This window comes from Panthera leo, chromosome C2, assembly GCF_018350215.1.
Source record: "Panthera leo isolate Ple1 chromosome C2, P.leo_Ple1_pat1.1, whole genome shotgun sequence".
Taxonomy (NCBI): Eukaryota; Metazoa; Chordata; class Mammalia; order Carnivora; family Felidae; genus Panthera; species Panthera leo.
Window position 1 is genome coordinate 104,693,077 of NC_056687.1, and position 26,962 is coordinate 104,720,038.

At 40.6% G+C, this 26,962-nt stretch overlaps 1 protein-coding gene across 1 annotated transcript in view; it reads left to right on the forward strand.

The window, feature by feature from the left end:
• Positions 1 to 26,962, forward strand: part of LOC122229323 — a 45,289-nt gene that overhangs the window by 11,884 nt on the left and 6,443 nt on the right. Inside the window, exons 4-14 of the mRNA XM_042954369.1 lie at positions 1,316 to 1,372; positions 1,701 to 1,730; positions 5,156 to 5,200; positions 5,558 to 5,605; positions 5,970 to 6,016; positions 6,126 to 6,175; positions 6,450 to 6,667; positions 6,779 to 7,029; positions 10,066 to 10,200; positions 13,294 to 13,432; positions 26,756 to 26,809. Of these exons, the coding sequence (XP_042810303.1) occupies positions 1,316 to 1,372; positions 1,701 to 1,730; positions 5,156 to 5,200; positions 5,558 to 5,605; positions 5,970 to 6,016; positions 6,126 to 6,175; positions 6,450 to 6,667; positions 6,779 to 7,029; positions 10,066 to 10,200; positions 13,294 to 13,432; positions 26,756 to 26,809 (1,074 nt within the window). The remainder of the gene's footprint in view (positions 1 to 1,315; positions 1,373 to 1,700; positions 1,731 to 5,155; positions 5,201 to 5,557; positions 5,606 to 5,969; positions 6,017 to 6,125; positions 6,176 to 6,449; positions 6,668 to 6,778; positions 7,030 to 10,065; positions 10,201 to 13,293; positions 13,433 to 26,755; positions 26,810 to 26,962) is intronic.

The window sequence follows — 26,962 nt, forward strand, 5'->3', positions numbered from 1 at the left end:
GGCACATGGAACACTCAAAGCCGCTCTTAGCTACCATCATTATTGTTCTCATCATTATTCTCAAATCTTTTCTTTCCTCCATGTAACTGCTGCCAATCCTTTGTTCTGGATGAAGGGAGGGAGGATTTGAGAGTGATGCTAATAACTTTCCGTGTATGTGCTTGCTGAATCCTGATCCTGCATGGGGGCTGGGGCAGTGTCTGCAAACTGGGAGGAGGAGAGAATGCGGATTGGTAGTGGGGGCTGAACCTGGCCAACAGATTAGGCCTCGGGCGCTTCTGGGGTCTGCTGGGAGAGTCAGGGTGCCCCTGGAGGTGGAGGTTGGAATCCAATTGGGAAGCGGGTGCGATTGAGGGCTCTTAAGGTGGAAAGGAGGCTGGGAATGGGGAGTGGAGGCTGGGGCGTTAGTAATTGGGGGGTGGCAGAGAGGAACTGCAGGGTGGGCGGAGGGCACGCAGAGAGGTAGGAGAGCCAGGACCGACCTCACGGGAGCGCCATGTGAGAGGGGGTGGTAGGTGTCTACCTGTGGGAGTCATTTTCTGGGGGTTCATGGTCCTTCAGGGACATCACGGAGAGGATTCCTAACTAGTGGTGGGAACAGAAGCCTGATTGCAATGGGCTGAGACACTGAGTTGGGGGTGAGGAAGTGGAAGGAGACCAAGGACACAAGGTCCCCATTCTTGGGGACTACTCTTTCCAGAAGTAGTTGCATAGTGTGGACTGAGTTTGTCCTATGCTTCAGTCAGTGGCATTTACTCTCCAGAATTCTGCACTGTTGTGTCATTGAACTTGTGCATGTGAGCTGTCCAGAGGTGCAAGTATAGGAGGAAGACAGGAGCAGTAAGGGCAAGTCAAGGCTGGGTAGGACTTGAGTGACAACCAAATAAAATGATTACTGCAGGCAAAGTGTGATTTGAGCTCCCACTTAAACAATCAAAGTATATTTTATCCATTTCCAAAGGAAAATCAGCCCCCTTTTATATGAACTGTAGTTTTGGACTCAGTAAGAATTTATTAAATTAAGAAGAAATTAGTTGAGTTTGAATCTGTTTTATAATATATATAAATACGGGGCACCAGGGTGGCTCAGTCAGTTGAGTGTACAACTCTTGATTTCAGCGCTGGTCATGATCCCTGGGTCGTGGGATCAAGCCCCTTGTCAGGCTCCATGATGAGCATGGAGCCTGCTCGAGGTTCTCTCTCTCTCAAATTAAAAAAAATAATATGTAGAAATTACTTCACAGAACCAGAATTAAAAAAAATAGTTCCTATTTTTTGTTCACTGTGTACTTCCCCGGCATATGCCTCTATTCAGGAAAGGACAGCAGTTCTGAGGACAGCAGTTCTGAGGACAGCTCTGAAAGTGAATCTGGTGAGTCACATATGTCTTTTTTAAGTTATAGAATTCTAGTTAAACATATGAACCTTTATTTGTATTTTAAACTAATGCATACATCCCTTATACGGTGTGAGGACACATTACTAGTGTGGTTTTGTGAAGTCCTGAAAAAAAATACTTCCATGGTAAATACTTTCTAGCTGGCAAGCAAAGCGGCCGAACAGGATGAGCTGAAGAAGAAAGACAGGAAGTGGTTGCTATTGGCAAAAGGCAAACATTTTACCTATTCTCCCATTAGCCCGGGTTTCCTCTTGGTTGTCAAGAGAATTTGATTTAGACTTTTTTTTTTTTTTTTTTGTAGATAATGAGGAACCAGAACCAGAAAAAACAAGTAAGTATATCCTTCCTCTGAATTTTATTTTTTGTTGTTGAAAGGAAGAAAGGGAAGGATCGCCTTTGTTGCCAACTGCTTGTTCTTTATCTTTTAATATGCAAAATTAAGTTAAACATTGGGAAATTTCTGTAAGCGTTTTGCAAATTTGAGCTCCCTGCACTAACAGTACGTGGCATATGTTCTTGATCTGCACTGACCGCAATCTACAGTGCGGCCACAAGCGGGCCTGGCTTCCTTCTGTGGTGGTCGCTGCTCACAGATTACAGCAGAGTGAACTCTTTGCTGCTGCAAATGTACCATTTGTGGTTTAGAGTCTCCTGGCATGCCATTCTAGTTATTTGTGAGCAACTTGAGTATGAAACCACTTGAGGGGCATGGATTCTAAATATAAAATACGGTTTTGGTCAAGAGTTTTGTAAGTGACTAAGCTTTTATTTTAAGTGATTTTATTTTACTGTAGGATTTTTTTCCCAGTTCTTAGACTGGGATCTGCCCATGAACACTGTAGCAAGGCAGTCAGAGGGCTCCTTTGTAATACTATTAAATAAATGAAATCACTTCACTCGGAAGTCCTGTGTAGAACCTGATTCTCTCTGCAGCTTCCCAGTGGGGAACCTGTGATAGTAACTGTAAGTTTCTTGCAATCGTGTTATGCATTGATAAGAACCTGTAATAATCTGTGTATCACCCTTGCAGAGATGTCATATGCTGATACCTATAAAGAAAAAATGTGTGCCTCAGGTCTCTATACATTATGGATGATTTTCATCCTTTAAAAATGCAGTCAAAAGTCTAGCCTCTATAGAATGGTTTAAGATAGAAATGAAATTAGAGAGCTGTGCATTGGGATCAGGTCTCTGATGTTATCCCTGGTAATAACTGGGTAAAGGGCCATAGGGGTACGGAGTCTGGAGGCAGGACGCTCAGGCTGCAGAAGCTAGGCCTGGCCCAGGGCCTCACCAGGGCAGGCAACCTAGGAGGAAGGCATTTGGAGTCGGTGAGGCTCAAGATAGGCTCAAAATTGGGTGGGAGGGTGCGGTCGTTCTCAGCAGGGTGTGTGTGGAGCAAGACACAAGCCCTGGCCATTGGCTGGATTAGACTTCTTGGTATTCTTTGGCAGTGAAAGTGGCCTCGCATCTTCTGTGGGCTGGCTGAGGATGCTTGTCCTAGGAGTGAGCCCCAGGTAATGTAAGGGGTCCTGCCTCCCCACAAAAGTATTCTCTTTGTTAAAAGAGAGTTTTTATCCTTCCCGTTAGAGGAGAGATCAGAGAGGTACCCACCCATTCACCTCCATTCTCAGGTCAGGTGGAAAGACTAGGTAGGCCACCTTGGAGTATTTGCTCCTCTGTGGGCTAGCAGGCAGCTCAGGCCCACTCACCCTCCTCATGAGTGGATATGCTTTCTACTCATGGGCATGAACTCTGGGGCCACCCTCGTCATATGGATTGAGGGAAGCTGCGATTTACAAGTTGGGGAGAATTGCATCACTTTTCTCTGCTTTGGCTGGGAAGACCTGGTCAGAGACTCTGTATTTGCGGGCTGGTTAGGATTCTCGAATCTCTTTCCCTTTCTCTGCTCCCAAGGCAGAAAAACATGGGGTGTGGATGAGATACAATGTAGATATACAGCCCATAAATAATTTATAATTTTATGATCCTTCATAGGATAGTAGCTAAGGAAATATGATTGGAGGATTGTGTGGTGTAGGGTTTGGGTATTTCACATCTGTAGTGTTCTGAGTCCAGGACTCTGAATACTTATAGTCTCTGTTTGCCACTTTATCTTAATGCTGTTTTTTTTTTAATTTTTTTGTGTGTGTTTTTATTTATTTTTGAGAGAGAGCGAGCGCGAACGGGTAAGGGCAGAGAGAGAGGGAGAGAATCTCAAGCAGGCTCTGCACTGTCAGCACAAAGCCTAATGTGGGGCTTGAACTCACAAACTGTGAGATCATGACCTGAGCTAAAGTCGGAGACTCAGCCGACTGAGCTACCCAGGAGCCCCTTAATGCTTTCTTTTAAAGCTGCTTCTGTCTTGTAAACCCTGGTCCCTGGATACTGCCCCAGTAGGCCAGGAATCAGGCAACTTGTGTGTCTTGGGCTGGAGTGCTCTTCTGGGGAGCGTCTGTACTTTCTGGGCATTGGTGATGGCATAGGACCTTGCATATGTGTTGAGGAGCGCCTTACCCATGGGGTGACCCTCCCAAAGGTTGTTCAGACCTTTAAAATATAAGTGACAATGTTGTTGTCTAGAATTCTTGAATTTTTTAATGAGTCCCGCTTATCACCAGAGCAAAATAATAGTTAATAATAGTTATCTAACACTTACGGAGCACTTAGGGAATGGTAATTTGTGTTCCTAAGTTTTGGGGGTGATATTATTCTAATCCCCATTTGACAGATGTGGAAGGCAAAGCATGGGGAGACTTAGTAATATAACTGCAGAGTCCAAGCTCATGCAACTAGTGGCCAGTGTAAATAATAGAAGAACTTATTGCTCTTTCTTTCTTTCTTTCTTTCTTTCTTTCTTTCTTTCTTTCTTTCTTTCTTTCTTTCTTTTTCTCTTTCTTTCTTTCTCTCTCTCTCTTTCTTTCTTTCTTTCTTTTTCTCTTTCTTTTTCTCTCTCTCTCTCTCTCTCTCTTTCTCTCCTCTCTCTCTCTCTCTCTTTTCTTTGTCTGTTCCCTTTCTTAATATTATTTTTGTATTATGGAATTGTAATCATGCAGAAAAAAGTCACTGAGCGCTTACCAGGCCCTAGAGATACAGTCCTCATGAAGCTCACATTCTAGCAGGGAGAGAGACAGGAAGCAGGAAACACTAAACTGTACAGTGTACCTGGTTGGGGAGATGCCCTCAAGGAAAATGAAGGGCGAAGAGTGAGTATGTCAGGCAGGCCCTCTTGCAGGGGAGTGTGTGTGTGTGTGTGTGTGTGTGTGTGTGTGTTTATGTGTTTGTCAGGAAAGCCTTTCAGATACAAGGATGTTTGAGAGAGACCACAAGGAAGTGAGGGGAGGAGTAGCATGAGCCTTTGTAAGAGGAGACAGTATGGGCAAAGGCCCTGAGTTAGGAGTGTGCTTTGGGGATGGAGAAATGGCAAGCAGTGACGGGAGGGCAGTAGGTGTGGGGAGGCAGGCAGGAAATGAGGTAATGGGGAGCCAGATCATATAGGGCCTTGAGCCATATGGAAGGAGTCTGCATGCTGTATCAGAGAGTCTTACAATAGTTCCGGTTTAAATATGCTTAAAATAGGATGTTGATTCCTTTCTCCCAAGCTAATCTCTAACAGCTTGAGGGCTGACGCCAGCCAAGCATTTATGATGGGCCACGAAGGAGTCTTCAGTGGGGCTGCAGCCCTCCAGGAGAGACACCGGCCTAGGTGAGGAATAACTAATGAAGAGATTGCTCACGCCCCTCTTGTCTCCACAGATGGGGAGCCAGGAGAGTCTTCCACTGAGGAAGCTTCTGCTCAGGGTAAGAACCAGGCAATATGCTTACCCTGCCAGTTTCCTCTGTTTCTCTCCCATGACATGTGGGTCAGGTTTGCAGGATGGGGACAGAGCCTTCACTGCTGCATAAAAAGATCACATAAAGATTTATGTGCCAAGATGGGGTGCACTGAAGTCACATTCAAGCTAATTTTCACACCTTAGACCTGCAGTGGGATTGACAAACATGATGTGTCATGTGTCATTGGATTAACTCCTGCAAGTGTTTAAATACATGTTTAAACTCCTGTCAGTTGGGAAGCTGAAGGTGGGTACTTAAGTAGTACATGACTTACCCTGTGGATGACTTGTGCCAATACATGTGTGATGATCTCTTTCACAGTGCAAGAGTGGGAGGATAAAGACTTGCCCAAGGATCATTTACATTCAGGTATAAACTTACATGTTCCAAAATATTCTTTTAGATCTTGTTATCGCTGAGGGGCATGTACTTTTGAATTTTGTGATCTGGTCATATCACATATATTTATTAAAAAATTTATCTTTGAGGGGCACCTGGGTGGCTCAGTTAGTTGAGCATCCAACTCTTTACTTCAGCTCAGGTCATGATCTCAGGGTTGTGGGATCGAGCCCTGCGTTGGGCTCTGAACTGAGCATGGAGTCTGCTTAAGATTCTCTCTCCCTCTGCCCCTCACCCCTGCTCTCTCTAAAATAACAAAAAAATTAAATAAAAAAATTTTATTTGAAAATGCCAATCACATTCATATAAGTAAAACCTTTTTTCTATTATTTAGAACTTAATAAAATCCAACCTTCCTGTGAACACTGTAATGCTGAAAATGTAAGTATCTTTTAATTATAAAGTATGATTTCCTAGTTTGCTTTAAGAAAACAACATTTACTTATATATTACTCGCTTATGTGCATATGTGTGTATACTTTTTCTTCAGAAACAGAATGAGCAAGTGACCCCCAGGCTCCTTTCCCGGGAACAGTTTTTGTAAGTAGTTGTGAATACAGAAGACTTAATATCATTAGTAATTTAACTTTGTACATAAAAATGACCCCAAATAGGGGAAACACAAAGCAATATCACTAATTTCACACATTTTATGTAACTACTTGGATTGTTTTCTTTGATAGTGATGCTTCTTCAAAATGTGGTAGAATTTCATTAGTGCTTTTGCATGAAATTAAAAACCTAAATAATTTTAAAAAGTCCTTTGCTGACCAAATGTTAGGCCTAAACAGGTGTTCTTATCTGTCCAATGCAGGCTAAAGTTGGACGCGGAGGGAACTTACCAGTGCACAGAAACTGGCCTGATATTTGAGGTTAACAGAAAAGTTGACATCAAGTATTGCGTTTTGTCCTGGAGCAAATACGCAGACCTGGTTGTTAAGCCCTGGATTGTTGGTGGACCCTTGTTTGATGTTAAATGTGACCCAAACTGTCTTACTTCCATTCAGTTTCCACATTCCCTCTGCTTGGGTCGTAAGTACTCGTTTTCTAAAAGTCTCATTAGTGTGTGCATGTGTGTATATAAGAGTATGTGTGCCATCCGTATACTGCCTGGAACACTAATTTATCTTCGTGCTTTAACAGACCATGATGCCAATATGACGTTCAAAGTCTTACATGTTAAAAGTTCTGGGGCCTCGTTAGAATCCACTGTGGATCATTCTGCAACCCATGTCAAGTGGCATGTGAGCTCTCTTTCTCCGGTGGGACCTGTTATTCAAAGTGAAGAAACAGTATACCACCATGGGGCCGTGATTCTCTACAAAGCCATTGACCATAATCCATCCTTGTCTTTTCGAGTGTACATAGCAACCAATAATGAGTCCTTCATCAAGGTAAAGTTAATGAAAATGAATAATAAATGTTGAATACTCTGTGTTCAAACGTTATGCCATGTTTATGTGGGTCCTGTCCCTGTTCATTTAAGTGTCCCCCCACTGTGGGTCTAATTTGGCATAAGGTTCTAAGGTCAGTGCCTCGGTGTGTGCCAAGTCCTCAGGTTTATGGGGTATGGTTGTCTGTACGTGTAAATAGTGTCAAGAAGATAACAGATGGGGAAGTAGCTCTCCATAGATGAGGATGGCCCAGACAAGTAGGCCTGGCTTTGGAGAGGGTTGGCTGATGTACAGTCTAGGCCATTTGTTTTCTATAGCCGTGCTACTCAAAATGTGGTCTGGGACCCAGGGGGCCAGGAATGTTGACATCAGCAGGGAGCTTGGTAAAATGCAAAAGCTCTAGCCCACTCCAAACCTCTAGAATCCGAGCCTGAACTGGGCAGGATTCCCAGGTGATTTGCGTGCACATTAAGAGTTCGAGGAGCACCTGTTCTGGAACACACGGGGGAGCCATTTGAGGCCTTTGGGTCAAATGTAGGATGACTTGAGGTTTCTCTTTGCCTAAAGTTCCTCACATAAGATCCACTTCCCAGGTTAACTCATTGCAGAGGAAATTTTTGGATAAAAATTGGCCTGTGGTTCATATTCTGAGTTTTGTAGAGCAGATATTCATGAACCACTTAACTGTGTTTAAGGCAGCGAGGCCTGAGGGGTGGGGGTTTGGGTGTTCATAATGGAACCAGTTTTCCAGAATCAGGATGTGGTGATTATCCTGCTTTCTGAATGCTTACATAGTTAGAGCTGTGGCAGTTAGATCTCCTGTTATACCATTAACCATTTTCTGTACAATTGTAATGGTTTAGAGGTGGATGGAGAACTGAAATAAATAAAGTAGACAGAAAAAACCATGACTCAAAATTGTCCTTTCAGATTTGAAATGAGAGTTGACAGAAGTTAAGAAAATAAACATAAGATCTGTGATAAAGTGTACAAAATGATGAGTTGTAGTTTGAGTTACAGAATTTACATTGACAAGGAGGAAGAAGTTCCTCTGCCCTACAAGATCCTTCTGGCTGCCCTTCAAGAATCAGGTTGACATGAGACAGATTAACAGGAGAAAATCTAATTTAATTTTGTATGTATGGGGAATCCACACAGATGTGGAAATTCCAAAGACACTCTGGCAAAATGAGGTATATATGTCATTGTGAACTAAGGAGAAGGGGGCAGCATTCTGGGACTTCAAAGGGAAGGAATACACTTTGCAAGAAAATGAAAAAGTAAATGCTTAGTAAACAAGTGCTTGCTGGGCCCCTCAGAAGCAATGGAACATAGAGGACTTTGATGAAACAGGCCTTGCAGGGTTCCTCTCTGTCACCATACCTGGTTCATGTCACGTAATGTAGTTTTCTCTGGTGATAGTTCTCTTCCTGGAGGAAGGTCCTCAGGCAATTGTAGGGGAGGTAAAGAGTGTTTCCTGAATCTGCTGGGTTTTGATTGCTTTTTCAAAAAATTTGTTTAAATTAATTTTTTTAAAAATTCAAGTATAATTAATATACAGTATTATATTAGTTTCAGGTGTACAATACGATTCAACAATTTTGTACATTACACAGGGCTCTTCATGATAAGTGTACTCTTTAATCCCCTTCACCTATTTCACCCACCTACCCACCCTTGATTGCTTTTTAAATCAAAATAGCCTTCATGCCAAAGTAGTCCATCTTGGGGTAGCCTTCCCTTGGCCCCCTACAACATGAAACTACCTATTTCCAGTGTTTTTAGGTTGTAGTGTTTGCGCAGCTTTAGAAATGTAAGTTATATTGATTATAATTGGCAATATATATTAAAATTTAAAAATTCTATTAAGTAATAGGTTTTTAGTTTCTTCCTAAGGTAAAATATGCTTCCTTTAATCTTACTAAAGTTAATACTTTCAGTTGGGAAGCTAGTCTTAAAAATAGTATAAAAATAACCCTATCTAAAGTAGAATTACCATGGATTTGGAATAAATATATATATATATTTTTTGAGAGCAAGAGAGAGCCGGTGGGGGTGGGGGATGAGGGGGTGAGGGGGGCAGAGAGAAAGGAGGAGAGAATCCTAAGCAGACTTCCCACTGACTTGGGACTCGAACCCATGAACCATGAGATCATGGCCTGAGCCGAAACGAAGAGTCGAGCTCTTAACCAACTGAGCTACCCAGGCACCCTGGAATAAAGTACTATTATTTAATGAAGTTCATATTTCAGGAAAGTAAATACAAGTAATTAAAAGGGTATTATCTGTACTTCCTGGGAAGCTGGGGTGAGGGGCTGATTGTATCAACAAATGTAGAGGAAGACACCACTAGAACGATAGGGAGCATAGCATGGTTAAAAGGCAGGATGTGCTTCCTGTTGATGTTTGGTTTTTACACCTTCCTGGGTTGTTTTTTTCCCTACATAGGAAGAACTCCTTGAACTTTGTCTTCAGGAAACCTAAATTTCATGTTCAGCTACTCAGCTGCTTTACAAGTGAGCCTGGGCCAAAGTTTCCTTTAACCTCTTTGGGGCATTCAAGCTATACATATAAAATCAGGGAACCCTCTGGGACAGTTGTGAAAATAAGGATGGGAACATGTAAGGTGCTGGGTAGAAACAAACTTCGGGTAAAGCAGAACTGTTGACAATAAAGTAGCTGCTCTCTGTTCACATCATTGGCATATAATCAATACGAATGTGTAACACTAGCCCTAATTTAATTTTCTCAAATCCTTCAGAAGCAAATTTTAGGTGCCATGCAGGGTGGGTGCTTTGGCTGTAGTGCTTTGGCAGAAAGATGTTTGGGCACCTAGAAGCCTGAAGTGCAGATCAAAGGTGCCTTATTCGCCTCTATGGCATTTCTTTTCAGAGCACCGTGAAAGTTTCTCCCTTGCTGTCATTTTGTACAGGGAAATGAAGATAATGCAGGGCAGCACATGCACTGCTTGGATGCTTAGAGTCCTTACAGTTGTTGCTGATGCATTTCAAAACCAAAACCTATTTCTACCTTCAGGATATTTCCAAGTCTGTAAAGCACTCCTCCAAGAAATTCATGAAAATTGACAAGCCTCCTGTTTGCCAGAAGTTATTGCAGAATGGGAAGAAATACAGACTGATCAGCGAACCAGAAGCCGAAATTACCCCAGAGGTATATATATTTTGAAAACCACTTGGAGTAGCAGCAGGATGTATATTTTGTAGATATGTATTCTGAAGGTTTTAAAATAATGCGTTTTGTTCTCATTTTTTATTTAAAAGAAAGCAATTGTTTTGCTAAACTTGAAGCTTATTCCAGAGATGCTTGTTGAATTTCAGAATTAATCTGAAAAATCGACTTATCTAATCTCTTTCCCTTTAAAAAGGTTTTAAATTTTCTCGAGTTTTTTTTTTTAATTAAATTCAATGTTAGCTTCAAAGGAATGAAAACCTTAAGCTTGATTTTAAGTCACAGAGCACTGAAGGTTAATGGAAAAGAGTTGCTAACAAGGGTACTGGCTTTTCTTACTGGAAGGCATTTGAAAAATAGTTATGAGAACAAATTGTCACTAGGTTTCAACTATTCACTGTACACATGACATTTGTAAGTGATTTTGGTTTCCTGTAAATGACTAAGTTATTTTTAAAACTTATTTTCATTATGTGCTCTGATTGTGTGCCATACCTTATCTAACTAGACATCTGTGTGGAAATTCTTTTTGTACACCTTTTTATGTTTGTTTTATAGTTTATGAAAAGTTGAGAACAACGTTTTGATTCCATTACATTAAAAGATGAAGCAAGAGAGAGCTGATTGCAGTGGCCCATGTTGCATTATTTTCTTTTTTTTTTTTTTTTTTTTAACTTTATTTTCTTTTTTATTTTATTTTATTTTTTTTCACATTCTTTTTTATTTTTTTTATTTTTTAATATATGAAATTTACTGTCAAATTGGTTTCCATACAACACCCAGTGCTCATCCCAAAAGGTGCCCTCCTCAATACCCATTCTCAGGGGCCTGGTGCCCTGGAGAAGTAGTCACGTTGATCAGATGGCCTTCTATGACCTTCCTTTCCAGTTTCAAAGGGTCTCTTTCCACCTGGTGTGTTTTGAGCCTTACAGTAGCATGGCTGAAGAAACTAATGTGCAAAGTGGGCCAGTGAGCCACTGAGTCCCATGGCCAGGCGGTGGGAGAGCCTGGCCCTGAGCCCCGTCTGCCCTTGGGTCCTAATTCCACAGTCTTTCCACTGGGATCTGAGAGGTTCTCAGCCCTTGCAAGCTGATCAAGCCCTGGCAGATGCTACCTCAAGATGATCACAAGAAGCCAACTGCGGTCTTGCCTGGGAGGTGGAATTAAATGTGAAGGGCTTGCTTAGAACAGTGTGATTCTTGGCCTTTGCTGCAAAATGGAATTCCTAGGGGAGCTTTAAAAAAGTCTGTGGCCTGGGTTCCATCTCCAGAGATACTGACATAATTGGTTTGGGAGTGGCTTCGGCATCGGGCTTGTTAAAGCTCCCAGGGTGACTATAATGTGCTGCCAGGATTAAGAGCTACCAGGAGAGGGAATAGTACACATTCAGTGGGTAAATCTGTCTAGGAAAGGACTGAGATCGTCCCCAGAGCTCTCGTTTACACAAGATGATGGTGGGAGGGCTTTAAATAGTCTAATTCTGCCACCAGTTGTGTGCTCTCTCTCAACCAAATTTCTGGGCTATAAAATGGGGGATAATCTCCTAGTATTGCCTAAAGGATCATAGAAAGGTAATGGTTTTGGGGTTCTCTGAGAGTTGTGAAACTCTGTAAACCTAAGGTATTCTTGCTGATTTTATACCATTAATGATGTGTTTAACAGTCATTTATCAAAATTACCTATTAAAAGTCAGTCTGGGATAAGAGCTAAGAGTGTCATGATATTTCCTTCAAAAGATGCCAGTATAGAAAGAGACATACTATATTCATGTAAAGAAATAATTTTAACTTGTCATGTGGTATTACCATAGAGATGGGTGTGGTGAATTTCAGGAAGGGTTCCCATGTGGTGACATTTGTTCTGGGTTTGAAGGGAGAGAGATTCACCGGGGAGGCAGCTCTCCCAGAAGAGGAAACCATAAGTGCCCAAGTGAGGTGATGGGGATGTGCAGCTGGGCTCAGGGCACCAGAATAGTTCCAGGAAATGGGAATGCAGAGGGCTTTGGGAAAAGTGGGGCCACAGGAGAGAGAGAGAGAGAGAGAGAGAGAGAGAGAGAGATCTTTGCTTTGTAGGCCTTCGTGACCTATTAAAGGTTGTGAGGATAATGCTAGTGATTTGTAATGGGAAAGAAGAGGGGCAGGTTAAGATCCCTGGTTTTTAAAGGTGGTGCCTAGTACATTCCAGTGATTTTTTTTTTTTTTTTTAAGTAGACTTCTCCCTCTAGGCTTGTGAGTCAGTCTGCAGAGGAGCAGAGGAGGTCCAGGACAGGAATCAGTCTCTGTAGTAGTTAAGAGGAGTCAGAAGGTGGGGCACCTGGGTGGCTCAGTTGGTTAAGCATCTGACTCTTGGATTTTGGCTCAGGTCACGATCTCATAGTTTGTGAGTTTGAGCCTCTCATTGGGCTCTGTGCTGATGGCGCAGAACCTGCTTGGAATTTTCTCTCTCCTTCTCTGCCCCTCCCCCACCCGTGCTCGCTCGCTCTCTCTCTCTCTTTCAAAATAAATAAATAAACTTAAAAAAAAAAGAGGAGTCAGAAGGTGTGGATTCAAATTCAGTTCTACCATTTCCTAGATGTGGATTTAGGCAAGTTTATTAGCTTCTCTGAGATTCTTTATCCATAAAATAGCAAAGAAAGGGTTTGTTGGGGGAAAGGTGGTATTCAGTGACAGAGTGTGGCTAAAACACTCAGTGTAGTTCTGTCAATGTTTTAAATCAATTCCGGGCTGTGGAATGATCGAAGCAAAAGGTGGTGAGGAAGTTTAAAAGCACCTACAAAAGGGTGATTAGTTTGGGAACGTGAAACACTGAAACCAAGAAAGGGCTGAAAAGTTACATCTTAAAAAAAATAGGGCCAACATACTGGAAGCCTCAATGAAGTAGAAAAGCAGGTTGGAGTAATGAGGGTCTAGAAGCAAGAGAATAAGAGGGTCTGTGATTAAGAAGTGGCATTTCGAGCATCAGAGTTTCAGTAAGTGTTCAGGTCAGCACTAACCCTTCTAGTATTCCTTATTTGACATTTGTTATTGTCAACTAATGCAACTTTTAATTTTAAAAATCCCCCCCCCTTTTTTTAAGGAGATCGAATTTGTTGACGGTTCACTTTTAAAATTGAAAAGTTACATTGAAGTGTATTTGGAGCAACCAGTGGAGTTTAAATTACTTTTGGTTGAAATGGATTCTGAGGAAATTGTATGGAAAGCAAAGCTGAGAGAATGTAAGTGTTTTTGTGTCTTGAATGAAAACTCTGGTTTGTGGGTTGGTTGGGGTGGGAAGACAAATAGAGTAATTGTCTGTTTCATTACCGTAACATTTAAAAATGTGATTAAGAGACACAAAAACCCCAGCTAGGCTCTGATTCTCAGGCACCAATGTCCAGACCCCTTGGTCAGTGGGTATAGTTCAGTGAGTATGCAGAAACTTCAGGCAGTGGGTGGGCATAGCCAATAGAGTGGTGTTTTTCCCCTTACCATTCTGAGGTTTGGGTCTCAGATATATATATATATATATATATATATATATATATATATATTTTTTTTTTTTTTTTTTTTTTTTTTAAATATTTATTTATTTTTGAGAGAGAGAGAGAGGTGGGGAGGGGCAGAGAGTGAGGGAGACACAGAATCTGAAGCAGGCCCCAGGCTCTGAACTGTCAGCATGGAGTCCGAAGCGGGGCTCAAACTCATGAACCACAGGATCATGACCTGAGCTGAAGTCAGATGCTTAACCGACTGAGCCCCCCCGGCGCCCCATGGGTCTCAGATACTTTATTTTTTTTATTTTTTTATTTTATTTATTTTATTTTTTTAACGTTTATTTATTTTTGAGACAGAGAGAGACAGAGCATGAACAGGGGAGGGTCACAGAGAGAAGGAGACACAGAATCTGAAACAGGCCCCAGGCTCTGAGCCGTCAGCACAGAGCCTGACGCGGGGCTCGAACCCACAGACCGTGAGATCATGACCTGAGCCGAAGTCGGACGCTTAACCGACTGAGCCACCCAGGCGCCCCAGTCTCAGATACTTTAATGTGAATTAGGGGTACCCTGACAAAGTCCCTCTCGTGACCTGGAGGTACATCGATGTTTTGTCCGACCGCCTGTCTCGTTTGCCTCACGAGCTGGCAGCTCCTGCTGGGTGTGATCACAGCTGTGCTGTGGGAATGCATTTCCCTCTTCTGATATTTTGGTGCTGGGAAGTCCTCTGACAACCACCTTTTCAACATGCTCTCCTGCTCTGGGAGGAGTTGAAGAGGACTGCTGCTGATGTGGACCGCCTCTCGGAGAGGGGAGACTCAGGGGGATACCCCAGATCTGCCCCTGGCCTCCTCCTCAGGCAGGTCTGAGCTTGAACTCCAACAATTCTATTGAAGGGAGTTATTAAAACAGCAGAAATGTGTATAGTGAGCACATTTTGGACCCAGAAGGGAGGCAGAACAGTGGGTTGGGAGTGAGGTCCTATGGGTTCTGGTTCCAGCCCTAGAATTGACCAGCTGTACGTGGGAGTGTGGGCAAGTCTCCCAACCCCCTTGTGGCTGTTGTATCCTCATCTGCAAATGGCACTGAGGTCCCTCCTGCCACCGCCATGTGTTTGTAGTAGAAATTATTTTTGCGTCATTTGCATTTTGGATTATGATACCTTAATTCTGTCCTGGTATATGTAATACAGTGTCATTTCAAAAAAGCAGCACAAGTTGGTAAGTGCCACTAGCTGGATTTTAACCTACTCTCTTATTAATTTCATTCTCCAGAATTTTAATTTTGTTGTACAAATGTAATAACAATGAGGATCTGTTAAGTATTCTATAAATCTCTTTATCATCTGAACAACATTTGAATCAATTTTCAGCTAGTTTCTTTTGTATCCACTGGGTTATGTGTAGACAAAGGAATTTGGTAACTGCTAATGGTAACAGAATGAGTGCTGTGTGTGGGTCATATATTCATGTCTTTCCAAAATACAGATTTCTGTCTGTTAGAATCTGTATTTCTTGTCATGTTTTATACTCTAGAAAAAAAACCTGATTTAAGCATTTTGGAATTCTCAGTCCTAGTTTAAGCATGAACCTTTTTGGTAGATGGGATTGATTCTTAATCTCAATATTATACTCTTTGTTTGTTTGTTTCTTTTTTTATTTATATTCAAGTTAGTTACCATACAGTGTAGTCTTAACTTTAGGAATAGAACCCAGTGATTCATCTCTTACATAGTGACACCCAGTGCTTATCCTGAAAAGTGCCCTCCTTAATGCCTGTCACCCATTTAACCCATCCTTCCACCCTCTCCCCCCTCCAGCAACCCTCAGTTTGTTCTCTGTACTTAAGAATCTCTTACGGTTTGCCTCCTTCTCTGTTTTTATCTTATTTTTCCTTCCCTTCCCCTATGTTCATCTGTTGTGTTTCTTAAATTCCACATATGAAATCATATGATATCTGTCTTACTCTAACTTATTTCACTTAGCATAATACCTTCTAGTTCCATCCATGTCATTGCAAATTGCAAGATTTCATTCTTTTTCGTTGCCAAGTAGTATTCCATTGTATATATACACCACATCTTCTTAATTCGTTTATCTGTTGGTGGACATTTAGGTTCTTTCATAATTTGGCTATTATTGATAGTGCTGCTATAAACATTGGGGTGTATGTGCCCCCTTCGAATCAGCATTTTTGTATCCTTTGGATCAATTTCTAGTAGTACAATTGCTGGGTTGTAGGGTAGTTCTATTTTTAATTTTTTTTTTTTTGCTTTTTTTTTTAAATTTTATTTTTTAAAATTTACATCCAAATTAGTTAGCATATAGTGCAACGGTGATTTCAGGAGTAGACTCCTTAATGCCCCTTACCCATTTAGCCCATCCCCCCTCCCACAACCCTCCAGCAACCCTCAGTTTGTTCTCCGTATTGATGAGTCTTTTCTCTTTTGTCCCCCTCCCTGTTTTTATATTATTTTTGTTTCCCTTCCCTTAGGTTCATCTCTTTTGTCTCTTAAAGTCCTCATATGAGTGAAGTCATATGATTTTTGTCCTTCTCTGACTAATTTCACTTAGTATAACACCCTCCAGTTCCATCCACGTAGTTGCAAATGGCAAGATTTCATTCTTTTTGATTGCTGAGTAATACTCCATTGTATATATATACCACATCTTCTTTATCCATTCATCCATCAATGGGCATTTGGGCTCTTTCTATACTTTGGCTATTGTTGATAGTGCTGCTATAAACATTGGGGTACATGTGTCCCTTCGAAATAGCACACCTGTATCCCGTGGATAAATGCCTAGTAGTGCAATTGCTGGGTCGTAGGGTAGTTCTATTTTTAGTTTTTTGAGAAACCTCCATACTGTTTTTCAGAGTGGCTGCACCAGCTTGCATTGCCACCAACAATGCAAAAGAGATCCTTTTTCTCCGCATCCTTGCCAACATCTGTTGTTGCCTGAGTTGTTAATGTTAACCATTCTGACAGGTATAAGGTGGTATCTCATTGTGGCTTTGATTTGTATTTCCCTGATGATGAGTGACGTGGAGCATTTTTTCATGTGTCAGTTGGAAATCTGGATGTCTTCCTTGGAGAAGTGTCTATTCATGTCTTTTGCCCATTTCTTCACTGGATTATTTGTTTTTTGGGTGTTGAGTTTGATAATTTCTTTATAGATTTTGGATACTAACCCTTTATCTGATAGATCATTTGCAAATATCTTCTCCCATTCTGTTGGTTGCCTTTTAGTTTTGCTTATTGTTTCCTTAGCTGTGCAGAAGCTTTTTATTTTGATGAGGTCCCAGTAGTTCATTTTTGCTTTTGTTTCCCTTGCCTCTGGAGACGTGTTGAGTAAGAAGTTGCTGTGGCCAAGATCAAAGAGGTTTTTACTTGCTTTCTCCTTGAGGATTTTGATGGCTTCCTGTCTTACATTTAAGTCTTTCATCCATTTTGAGTTTATTTTTGTGTATGGTGTAAGAAAGTGGTCCAGGTTCATTTTTCTGCATGTCGCTGTCCAGTTTTCCCAGCCCCACTTGCTGAAGAGACTCTCTTTATTCCATTGGATATTCTTTCCTGCTTTGTCAAAGATTAGTTGGCCATATGTTTGTGGGTCCATTTCTGGGTTCTCTATTCTGTTCCATTGATCTGAGTGTCTGTTTTTGTGCCAGTACCATACTGTCTTGATGATTACAGCTTTGTAGTATAGCTTGAAGTCCGGGATTGTGATGCCTCCTGCTTTGGTTTTCTTTTTCAAGATTGTTTTGGCTATTGGGGTCTTTCCTGGTTCCATACAAATTTTAGGATTATTTTTTTTAGCTCTGTGAAGAATGCTGGTATTACTTTGATAGGGATTGCATTGAATATGTAGATTGCTTTGGGTAGTATCAACATTTTAACAATATTTGTTCTTCCTATCCAGGAGCATGGAATCTTTTTCTATCTTTTTGTGTCTTCTTCAATTTCTTTCATAAGCTTTCTATAGTTTTCAGTGTATAGATTTTTCACCTCTTTGGTTAGGTTTATTCCTAGGTATTTTATGGTTTTTTGTGCAACTGTAAATGGGATTGATTCCTTGATTTCTCTTTCTGTTGCTTCATTGTTGGTGTATAGGAATGCAACCAATTTCTGTGCATTGATTTTATATCCTGCAACTTTGCTGAATTCATGAATCAATTCTAGAAGTTTTTTGGTGAATCTTTTGGGTTTTCCATATAGAGTATCATGTCATCTGTGAAGAGTGAAAGTTTGACCTCCTCCTGGCCAATTTGGATGCCTTTTATTTCTTTGTGTTGTCTGATTGCAGAGGCTAAGACTTCCAATACTATGTTGAATAACAGTGGCGAGAGTGGACATCCCTGTCTTTTTCCAGACCTTATGGGGAAAGCTCTCAGTTTTTCCCCATTGAGGATGATATTAGCATTGGGTCGTTCAATATGGCTTTTATGATCTCGAGGTGTGATCCTTCTATCCCTACTTTCTTGAGGGTTTTTTTTCAAGAAAAGATGCTGTATTTTGTCAAATGCTTTCTCTGCATCTATTGAGCGGATCATATGGTTCTTGTCCTTTCTTTTATTAATGTGATGAATCACGTTAATTGTTTTGTGGACATTGAACCAGCCCTGCATCCCAGGTATAAATCCCACTTGGTCGTGGTGAATAGTTTTTTTTAATATATTGTTGGATCTGGTTGGCTAATATCTTGTTGAGGATTTTTGCATCCATGTTCATCAGGGAAATTGGTCTATAGTTCTCCTTTTTAGTGGGGTCTCTGTCTGGTTTTGGAATCAAGGTAATGCTGGCTTCATACAAAGAGTTTGGAAGTCTTCCTTGCATTTCTATTTTTTGGAACAGTTTCAAGAGAATAGGTGTGAACTCTTCCTTAAATGTTTGGTAGAATTCCTCTGGAAAGCCATCTGGCCCTGGACTCTTGTTTTTTGGCAGATTTTTTATTACTAATTCGATTTCCTTACTGGTTATGGGTCTGTTCAAATTTTCTATTTCTTCCTGTTTCAGTTTTGGTAGTGTATATGTTTCTAGGAAGTTGTCCATTTCTTCCAGATTACCCATTTTATTGGCATATAATTGCTCATAATAATTTCTTATTATTTTTATTTCTGTTGTGTTGGTTGTGATCTCTCCTCTTTCATTCTTGATTTTATTTATTTGGGTCCTTTCCTTTTTCTTTTTGATCAAACTGGCTAGTGGTTTATCAATTTTGTTCATTCTTTCAAAGAGCCAGCTTCTGGTTTCATTGATCTGTTCTACTGTTTTTTTTGTTTTTGTTTTTTTTGGTTTTGATAGCATTGATTTCTGCTCTAATCTTTATTATTTCCTGTCTTCTGCTGGTTTTGGGTTTTATTTGCTGTTCTTTTTCCAGCTCCTTAAGGTGTAAGGTTAGGTTGTATATCTGACATCTTTCTTCCTTCTTTAGGAAGGCTTAGATTGCTATATACTTTCCTCTTATGACTGCCTTTGCTGTGTGTCAGAGGTTTTGGGTTGTGGTGTTATCATTTTCATTGACTTCCATATACTTTTTAGTTTCCTCTTTAACTGCTTGGTTAGCCTATTCATTCTTTAGTAGGATGTTCTTTAGTCTCCAAGTATTTGTTACCTTTCCAAATTTTTTCTTGTGGTTGATTTTGAGTTTCATAGTGTTGTGGTCTGAAAATATGCACGGTATGATCTCCATCTTTTTGTACTTACTTAGGGTCTATTTTTAATTTTTTGAGGAACCTCCATATTGTTTTCCAGAGTGGCCGCACCAATTTGCATTCAACAGTGCAAAAGGGTTCCCCTTTCTCTGCATCTTCACCAACATCTGTTGTTTCCTGAGTTGTTAATTTTAGCCATTCTGACAGATGTGAGGTGGTATCTCATTGTGGTTTGATTTATATTTCCCTGATGATGAGTGATGTTGAGCATTTTTCATGTGTATGTTAGCCATCTGGATGTTTACTTTGGAAAAATGTCTGCTCATGTCTTTTCCCATTTCTTCACTGGATTATTTCTTTTTTGGGTGTTGAGTTTGGTAAGTTATTTATAGATTTTAGATAATAACTGTTTATCTGATATGTCATTTGCAAATATCTTCTCCCATTCTTTCCGTTGTCTTTTAGTTTTGTTGAGTGCTTCCTTTGCTGTGTAGAGCTTTTTATCTTAATGGGGTCCCAATAGTCCATTTTTTTTAAGTTTATTTATTTCGAGAGAGACAGAGACAGCGTTGAATGGGGGGGGAGCAGGGAGGGAGAGAGAGAATCCCAAGCAGGCTATACGTTGCCAGTACAGAGCCTGATGTGGGGCTTGAACTCACGAAAATGTGAGATCATGACCTGAGCCAAAACCAAGAGTCAGACGCTTAACTGACTGAGCTACCCAGGCACCCTGCCCCCCCTCCAATAGTTCATTTTTGTTTTTATCTCCCTTGTCTCCAGAGACATATCAAGTAAGAAGTTGCTGTGGCTGAGGTCAGAGAGGTTGCTGCCTGTTTTCTCCTGTGGGATTTTGATTCATTCTTGTCTTACATTTAGGTGTTTCATCCATTTTGAATTTATTTTTGTGTATGTTGTAAGAAAGTAGTCCAGTTTCATTTTTCTGCATGTTGTTGTCCAGTTCTCCCAGCACCATTTGCTGAAGAGATTGTCTTTATTCCATTGGATAGTCTTTCCTGCTTTGTCAAAGATTAGTTGCCCATATATTTGTGGGTCCATTCCTGGGCTCTCTATTCTATTCCATTGTTCTATGTGTCTGTTTTTGTGCCAGTGCCACACTGTCTTGATGTTTACAGCTTTGTAATACAGGTTAAAGTTCGGATTGTGATGCTTCCAGCTTTGGTTTTCTTTTTTCAACATTGCTTTAGCTATTTGGGGTCTTTTGTGTTTCCATAAAAATTTTAGGATTGTTTGTTCTATCTCTGTGAGGAATGCTGGTGTTATTTTGATAGGGATTGCGTTGAATGTGTAGATTGCTTTGGGTAGTATTGACATTTTAACATTTGTTCTTCCAATCCATGAGCATGGAATGTTTTTCCATTTCTTTGCATCTCCTTCAATTTCTTTTATAAGCTTTCTATAGTTTTCAGCATACAGATCTTTTATCTCTTTGGTTAGGTTTATTCCTAGGTAACTTGTCATTTTTGGTGCAATTGTAAATGGCATTGATTCCTTGATATCTCTTTCTGTTGCTGCATTATTGGTGTATAGAAATAACTGACTTCTGTACATTGATTTTATATCCTGGCACTTTGCCAAATTCATGTATCAGCTCTAGCAGTTTTTTGGTGGAGTCTTCATGTTTTCCATGTAGAGTATCAAATCATCTGTGAAGAGTGAAAGTTTTGACTTTTTCTTTGACAGTTTGGATGCCTTTTATTTCTTTGTGTTGTCTGATTGCTGAGGACTTCCAACACTATGTTGAGCAACAGTGGTGAGAGTGGACATCCCTCTAGCGTTCCTGATCTTAGGGGGCAAGTTCTCAGTTTTTCCCCATTGAAGATGATATTAGCTGTGGGCCTTTCATATATGGCTCTTATGATGTTAAGGTATATTCCTTCTATCCTGATACTCTTGAGGGTTTTTATCAAGAAACGATTTGCTGTATTTTGTCAAATGCTTTTTCTCCGTATATTGACAGGATCATATGGTTCTTATCCTTTCTTCTATTAATGTCTTGTATCACATCGATTGATTTTTGTATATTGAACCAGCCCTGTAGCCCAGGAATGAATCTCACTTGATCACAGTGAATAATTCTTTTCAATTAATTTTTTTAATGTTTTTATTTATTTTTGAGAGAGAGAGAGAGAGAGAGAGAATGAGCAGGGAGGGGCACAGAGAGAGAGGGACAGAGGATCTAAGTAGACTCTGCTGACAGCAGCAAGCCCCATGTAGGCCGTGAACTTACAGATTGTGAGATCATGACCTGAGCTGAAATCAGCCGCTCAACCAACTGAGCCACCCAGGTGCCCCATGAATAATTCTTTTAATGTACTGTTGAATTCAATTTGCTGGTATCTTGTTGAGAATTTGTTTTATTAAGTTTTTATTTATTTGTTTTGAGAGAGGGAGAGAGAGCACAAGTTGAGGAGGAACAGAGAGGGAGGGAGGGAGAGAGAGAGAATCCCAAGCAGGCTCCACATGTCAGTGCAGAGCCTGATGAGGGGCTCGAATTCACGAATCTTGAGATCATGACCTAAGCCAAAATCAAGAGTCAGATGCTTAACCAACTGAGCTACCCAGGCGCCCCTTGGTGAGAATTTTTGCATCCAGCTTCATCAAGCACATTGATCTGTAATTCTCCTTTTTAGCGGGGTCTTTGTCTGTTTTGGAATCAAGGTAATGCTGGGTTCATAGGATGAGTTTGGAAGCTTTCCTTCCATTTGACTTTTTGGAGCAGTTTGAAAAGAGTATGTATTAACTCTGCTTTAAATGTCTGATAGAATTCACCTGGAAGCCATATGGCCTAGGACTCTTATTTGTTGGGAGATTTCTGATAACTGTTTCAGTTTCTTTTTTTCTTTCTTTTAAATTTTTTTTGATGTTTATTTATTTTTGAGAGAGGGAGAGCATGAACAGGGGAGGGGCAGAGAGGGCGGGAGACACAGAATCTGAAGCAGGCTCCAGGCTCTGAGCTGTCAGCACAGAGCCCAACATGGGGCTCGAACCCACCCCTGTGAGATCATGACCTGAGCCAAAGTCAGACGCTTAACCGACTAAACCACCCAGGCACCTCCCGATTCAATTTCTTTGCTGGTTATGGGTCTGTTCAAAGTTTCTATTTATTCCCGTTTGAATTTTGGTAGTGAGTGAGTGTCTAGGAATTTGTCCATTTCTTCCAGATTGTCCAGTTTGTTGGCATATAATTTTTCATATTATTCTCTTACAATTTCTGTGGTGTTAGTTGTGATCTCTTTCATTCATGATTTTATCTGTTTAGGTCCTCTTTTCTTTGTGAGGAGTCTGGCTGGGAGTTTATCAATTTTGTTTATTCTTTCAGAAATCCAGCTCTTAGTTTCATTGATCTGTTCTACTGGGTTTTGTTTTTGGATTCTTTATTGTTTATTTCTGTTCTAATCTTTATTATTTCCCTTCTGTTGGCTTTGGACTTTATTTGGTGCTTCTTTTCTAGCTTCTTTAGGTGTAAGGCTAGGTTGTGTATTTGGGACCTTTCTTGCTTCTTGAAATAGGCCTGAGTTGAAATGTATTTTCTTCTTAGGACTGCCTTTGAGTCATCCCAAAGGGCTTGGACTGTCATGTTTTCATTTTTACTTGCTTCCATGTATTTTTTAAATTTCTTCTTTAATTTCCTGGTTAACCATTCATTCTTTAGTAGGATGTTCTTTAACCTCCATGTATTTGGGGGCTTTCCAAATTTTTTCTTGTGGTTGATTTTAAGTTTCATAGCATTGTGATCTGAAAATATGCATGGTGTGAAATCAACCTTTTTGTACCTGTTGAGGGCTGTTTTGTGACCCAGTATGTGATCTGTTTTGGAGAATGTTCCATGTACACTCAAGAAGAATGTGTATTCTGCTGCTTTCGGATGAAATGTTCTGAATATCTATGTTAAGTCCCTCTCATCCAGTGTGTCATTCAGAGCTGTTGTTTGCTTGTTGATTTTCTGTTTAGATGATCTGTCCTTTGCTATAAGTGGAGTGTTGAAGTCTCCTACGATCATGGTATTGTTATCAATGAGTTTGTTTATGTTTGTGATTAATTGATTTATATATTTGGGTGCTTTCACATTGGGGACATAAATATTTACAACTGTTAGTTCTTCTTGATGGATAGACCCCTTAGTTATGATATAGTGCCCTTTATTTCTTGTTACAATCTTTGTTTTAAAATCTAGTTTGTCTAATATAAGTATGGATACTCCAGCTTTCTTTTGATGTCCATTAGCATGATAGATTGTTCTCCATCCCCTCACTTTCAATCTGCAGGTATCTCTTTTAGGCAGCATATAGATGGATCTTGGTGTTTGTTTATTTATTTATTTATTTATTTTTATTTTTATCCATTATGATACCATTTGTCTTTTGATTGGGGCATTTAGTCCATTTACATTCAGAGTGATTATTGAAAGATACGAATTTAGCGCCATTGTGTTATCTGTGGATTTCATGTTTGTTGTGATGTTCTGTGGTCCTTTGTAATCTCTGCTGCTGCTTCCCACTCACAGAGTCCTTAGGATCTCTTGCAGGGCTGGTTTATCGGTCATGAACTCCTTTAGTTTCTGTTTGTCTGGGAAAGTCTTTATCTCCCCTTCTATTCTGAATGACAGCCTTACTGGATAAAGGATTCTTGCCTGCATATTTTTCCTATTCAGCACATTGAATATTTCCTGTCACTCCCTTCTGGCCTGCCAAGTTTCAGTGGACAGGTCTGCTACTACTGTTATATGTCTACCCTTTTTTGTCCCTAGCTGCTTTCAGAATTCTCTGTCTTTGTATTTTTCCAGTTTCACTATGATATGTCATGGTGTTGACCTGTTTTTGTTGACGTTGAAGGGAGTTCGCTCTACCTCTTGGACGTAGATGCCTGTTTCCTTCCCCAGATTAGGGAAATTCTCAGCTTTAATTTGTTCAAATAAACCTTTTGCCCCTTTCTCTCACTCTTCTTCTTCTGGGACTCCTGTGGTCCGGATATCGTTTTGTTTTATGGAATTACTTAGTTCTCTAATTCTCCCTTCGTGATCTAGTAATTTCCTCTCCCTCTTTTTTTCAGCTTCATTATTTTCTATGATTTTATCTTTTTTTTTTTAAATTTTTTTTTTTTTAACGTTTATTTATTTTTGGGACAGAGAGAGACAGAGCATGAACGGGGGAGGGGCAGAGAGAGAGGGAGACACAGAATCAGAAGCAGGCTCCAGGTTCTGAGCCATCATCCCAGAGCCCGATGCGGGGCTCGAACTCACGGGCCGTGAGATCGTGACCTGAGCTGAAGTCGGACGCTCAACCGACTGAGCCACCCAGGTGCCCCTCCATGATTTTATCTTTTATTTCACATATTCTCTCCTCTGCTTCTTCCATCCTCACTGTCACTGTATCTAGTTTATTTTGCATCTCAGGTACAGCATTTTTAAATTCATCCTAACTAGTTAGTCTTTGATCTCTGCAGCAAGAGTTTCCCTGGTGTCCTCTATGCTTTTTTTAAGCCAAGCTATTAGTCTTATGACTGTTATTCTAAATTCTTGTTCAGGCATATTGTTTATATCTGTTTTGAGCAATCCTCTGTGATTTCTTCTTGACCTTTCTTTTGGAGAGAATTCCTCCATTTTGTCATTTTGGCTAAGTTTCTGTCTTTTGCGTGTTTTAAAGCTTGTTATGTGTCCTGCACTTGTGAGTACTACTATATTAAAAAGGGGTCAAACACTGCCCAGGTCCTGGCACTTCAGGAAGTGTTTGTGGAGTGGGTTGAGCACACTCTGTTATTGTGTATTTGGCTGCTCTATCTCGCTGGTCAGTCCTCTGCAGAGCTCCTCCTTGCTTGAGGTGGTAGAGTGTTTGAACCTTCAAACACGTGTGCTTTGATTTGTTTGTTGAGGTAGCCCTTGATCCTGCCAAACTGTCTCCCTCTGCTGTGGAGATCCTTCTGTTACTCTGCAGACTGATTTCCTGGGTGTTCCAAGTGATCTAACCTCCGTACAGCTGTGTTTGAGGGATGAGGAAAATCCTGGTCCCCCTACTTGTTTGCCATCTTAACTCCCTCCTCAATATTATACTCTTAAGTTAGTAGTTGAAACAGGCCCTCTTATCTGAGCAAAAACTATTTACCTGTAAATAGTCTTAGTTGGGACTGTGTGTGTGGGGGGGGATTGTGTTGTTTTTCTTGGTATTCGTTATTTGTTCAGATAAATGAACCTAAAAATGTTACTTTTTAGTCACCGCTAATGCCACTGTAAGAGAGGTATTTAACATGTAGCAATCTGAATACCATATTCTCTGGACTAAGAATAGATCTCTTGGTAGTTTTTTTTTTTAATTTTTTTTTTTTAATGTTTATTTATTTTTGAGACAGAGAGAGACAGAGCATGAACGGGGGAGGGGCAGAGAGAGAGGGAGACACAGAATCGGAAGCAGGCTCCAAGCTCTGAGCCGTCAGCCCAGAGCCCGACGCGGGGCTCGAACTCACGGACCGCGAGATTGTGACATGAGCTGAAGTCAGACGCTTAACCGACTGAGCCACCCAGGCGCCCCTCTTGGTAGTTTTAAAGACCACTTTATAAGACTTCTCATGTTGGTTTTTAAAAACATATTTAATAGTGCTCTGCATTATGGGGTGTCTGGGTGACTTGGTTGAGCATCTGACCTTGGCTTAGGTCATGATCTCACGGTTTGTGGGTTCAAGCCCTGCATCAGGCTCTGTGCTGACAGCTCAGAGCCTGGAGCCTGTTTCACATTCTGTGTGTGTGTCTCTCTCTCTCTCTGCCCCTCCCCTACTCGTGCTCTCTCTCTTTCTGTCAAAAATAAACATCTTTTAAAAAACTTTAGAAGATACTCTTGTTGTAAGATGTTTCTGGTCTCCACTGTATTTGGGGGGGAGGAATGGCTAAACTAATGGTTAATTGAGATTGCTTGTCACTATTAAGGCATCTTCACTAAAGGGACCCAAAGAAGGCCTGCATGAGGCATAGACTCTTCATGGAGCAGGGATTGCATTTCAAACAGGGAAGGTGGCATAAAGTCACAATGATATGTTCAGAAGGAACTCCCCACGTATGGTGTTCCCAAAGTGCAGAATGATAATATATGAGATTGTTTTCGGTGGAGTACATATAAATACATTTAAAATAAGAAATATTTATCTTTGTGTCTTCCTTATCCATACCACAAGTGATACTAGTGGTCTGTTTACAGTGGTTAGAGATGTAAAGAAATACTGAGTAAGTAACATTTCACTTGGCATATGGGTTTGGCAAAAATCAGGACAGTTGCAGTGGATAACTGGAGGGTAGGAAACATTTGCCCTGTAGGACCTGTTGAAAAGAGTACTCGTTATTTATCTCAAAAAATTGACTTAAGTCTAATTTTGTACTATTTCCAGTTGATGCGTATTGTACTTTAACAGGTGACTGGGTTCAGCATGATCAGAATCAGAACATTTCGAAAAGCAGCACAAGTGGTAAGTACTACTTACTTACCAGTAATGTCCAGTAAGTACTGGACATTAAACGAGTTTTAATCTATTCCTTTATTCCTTCTACCTACTAGAATTTTTATTTTATTGTGCAAATGTGGCTTCATTATCTGCTGGGGCACCTGGGGGCTCAGTCAG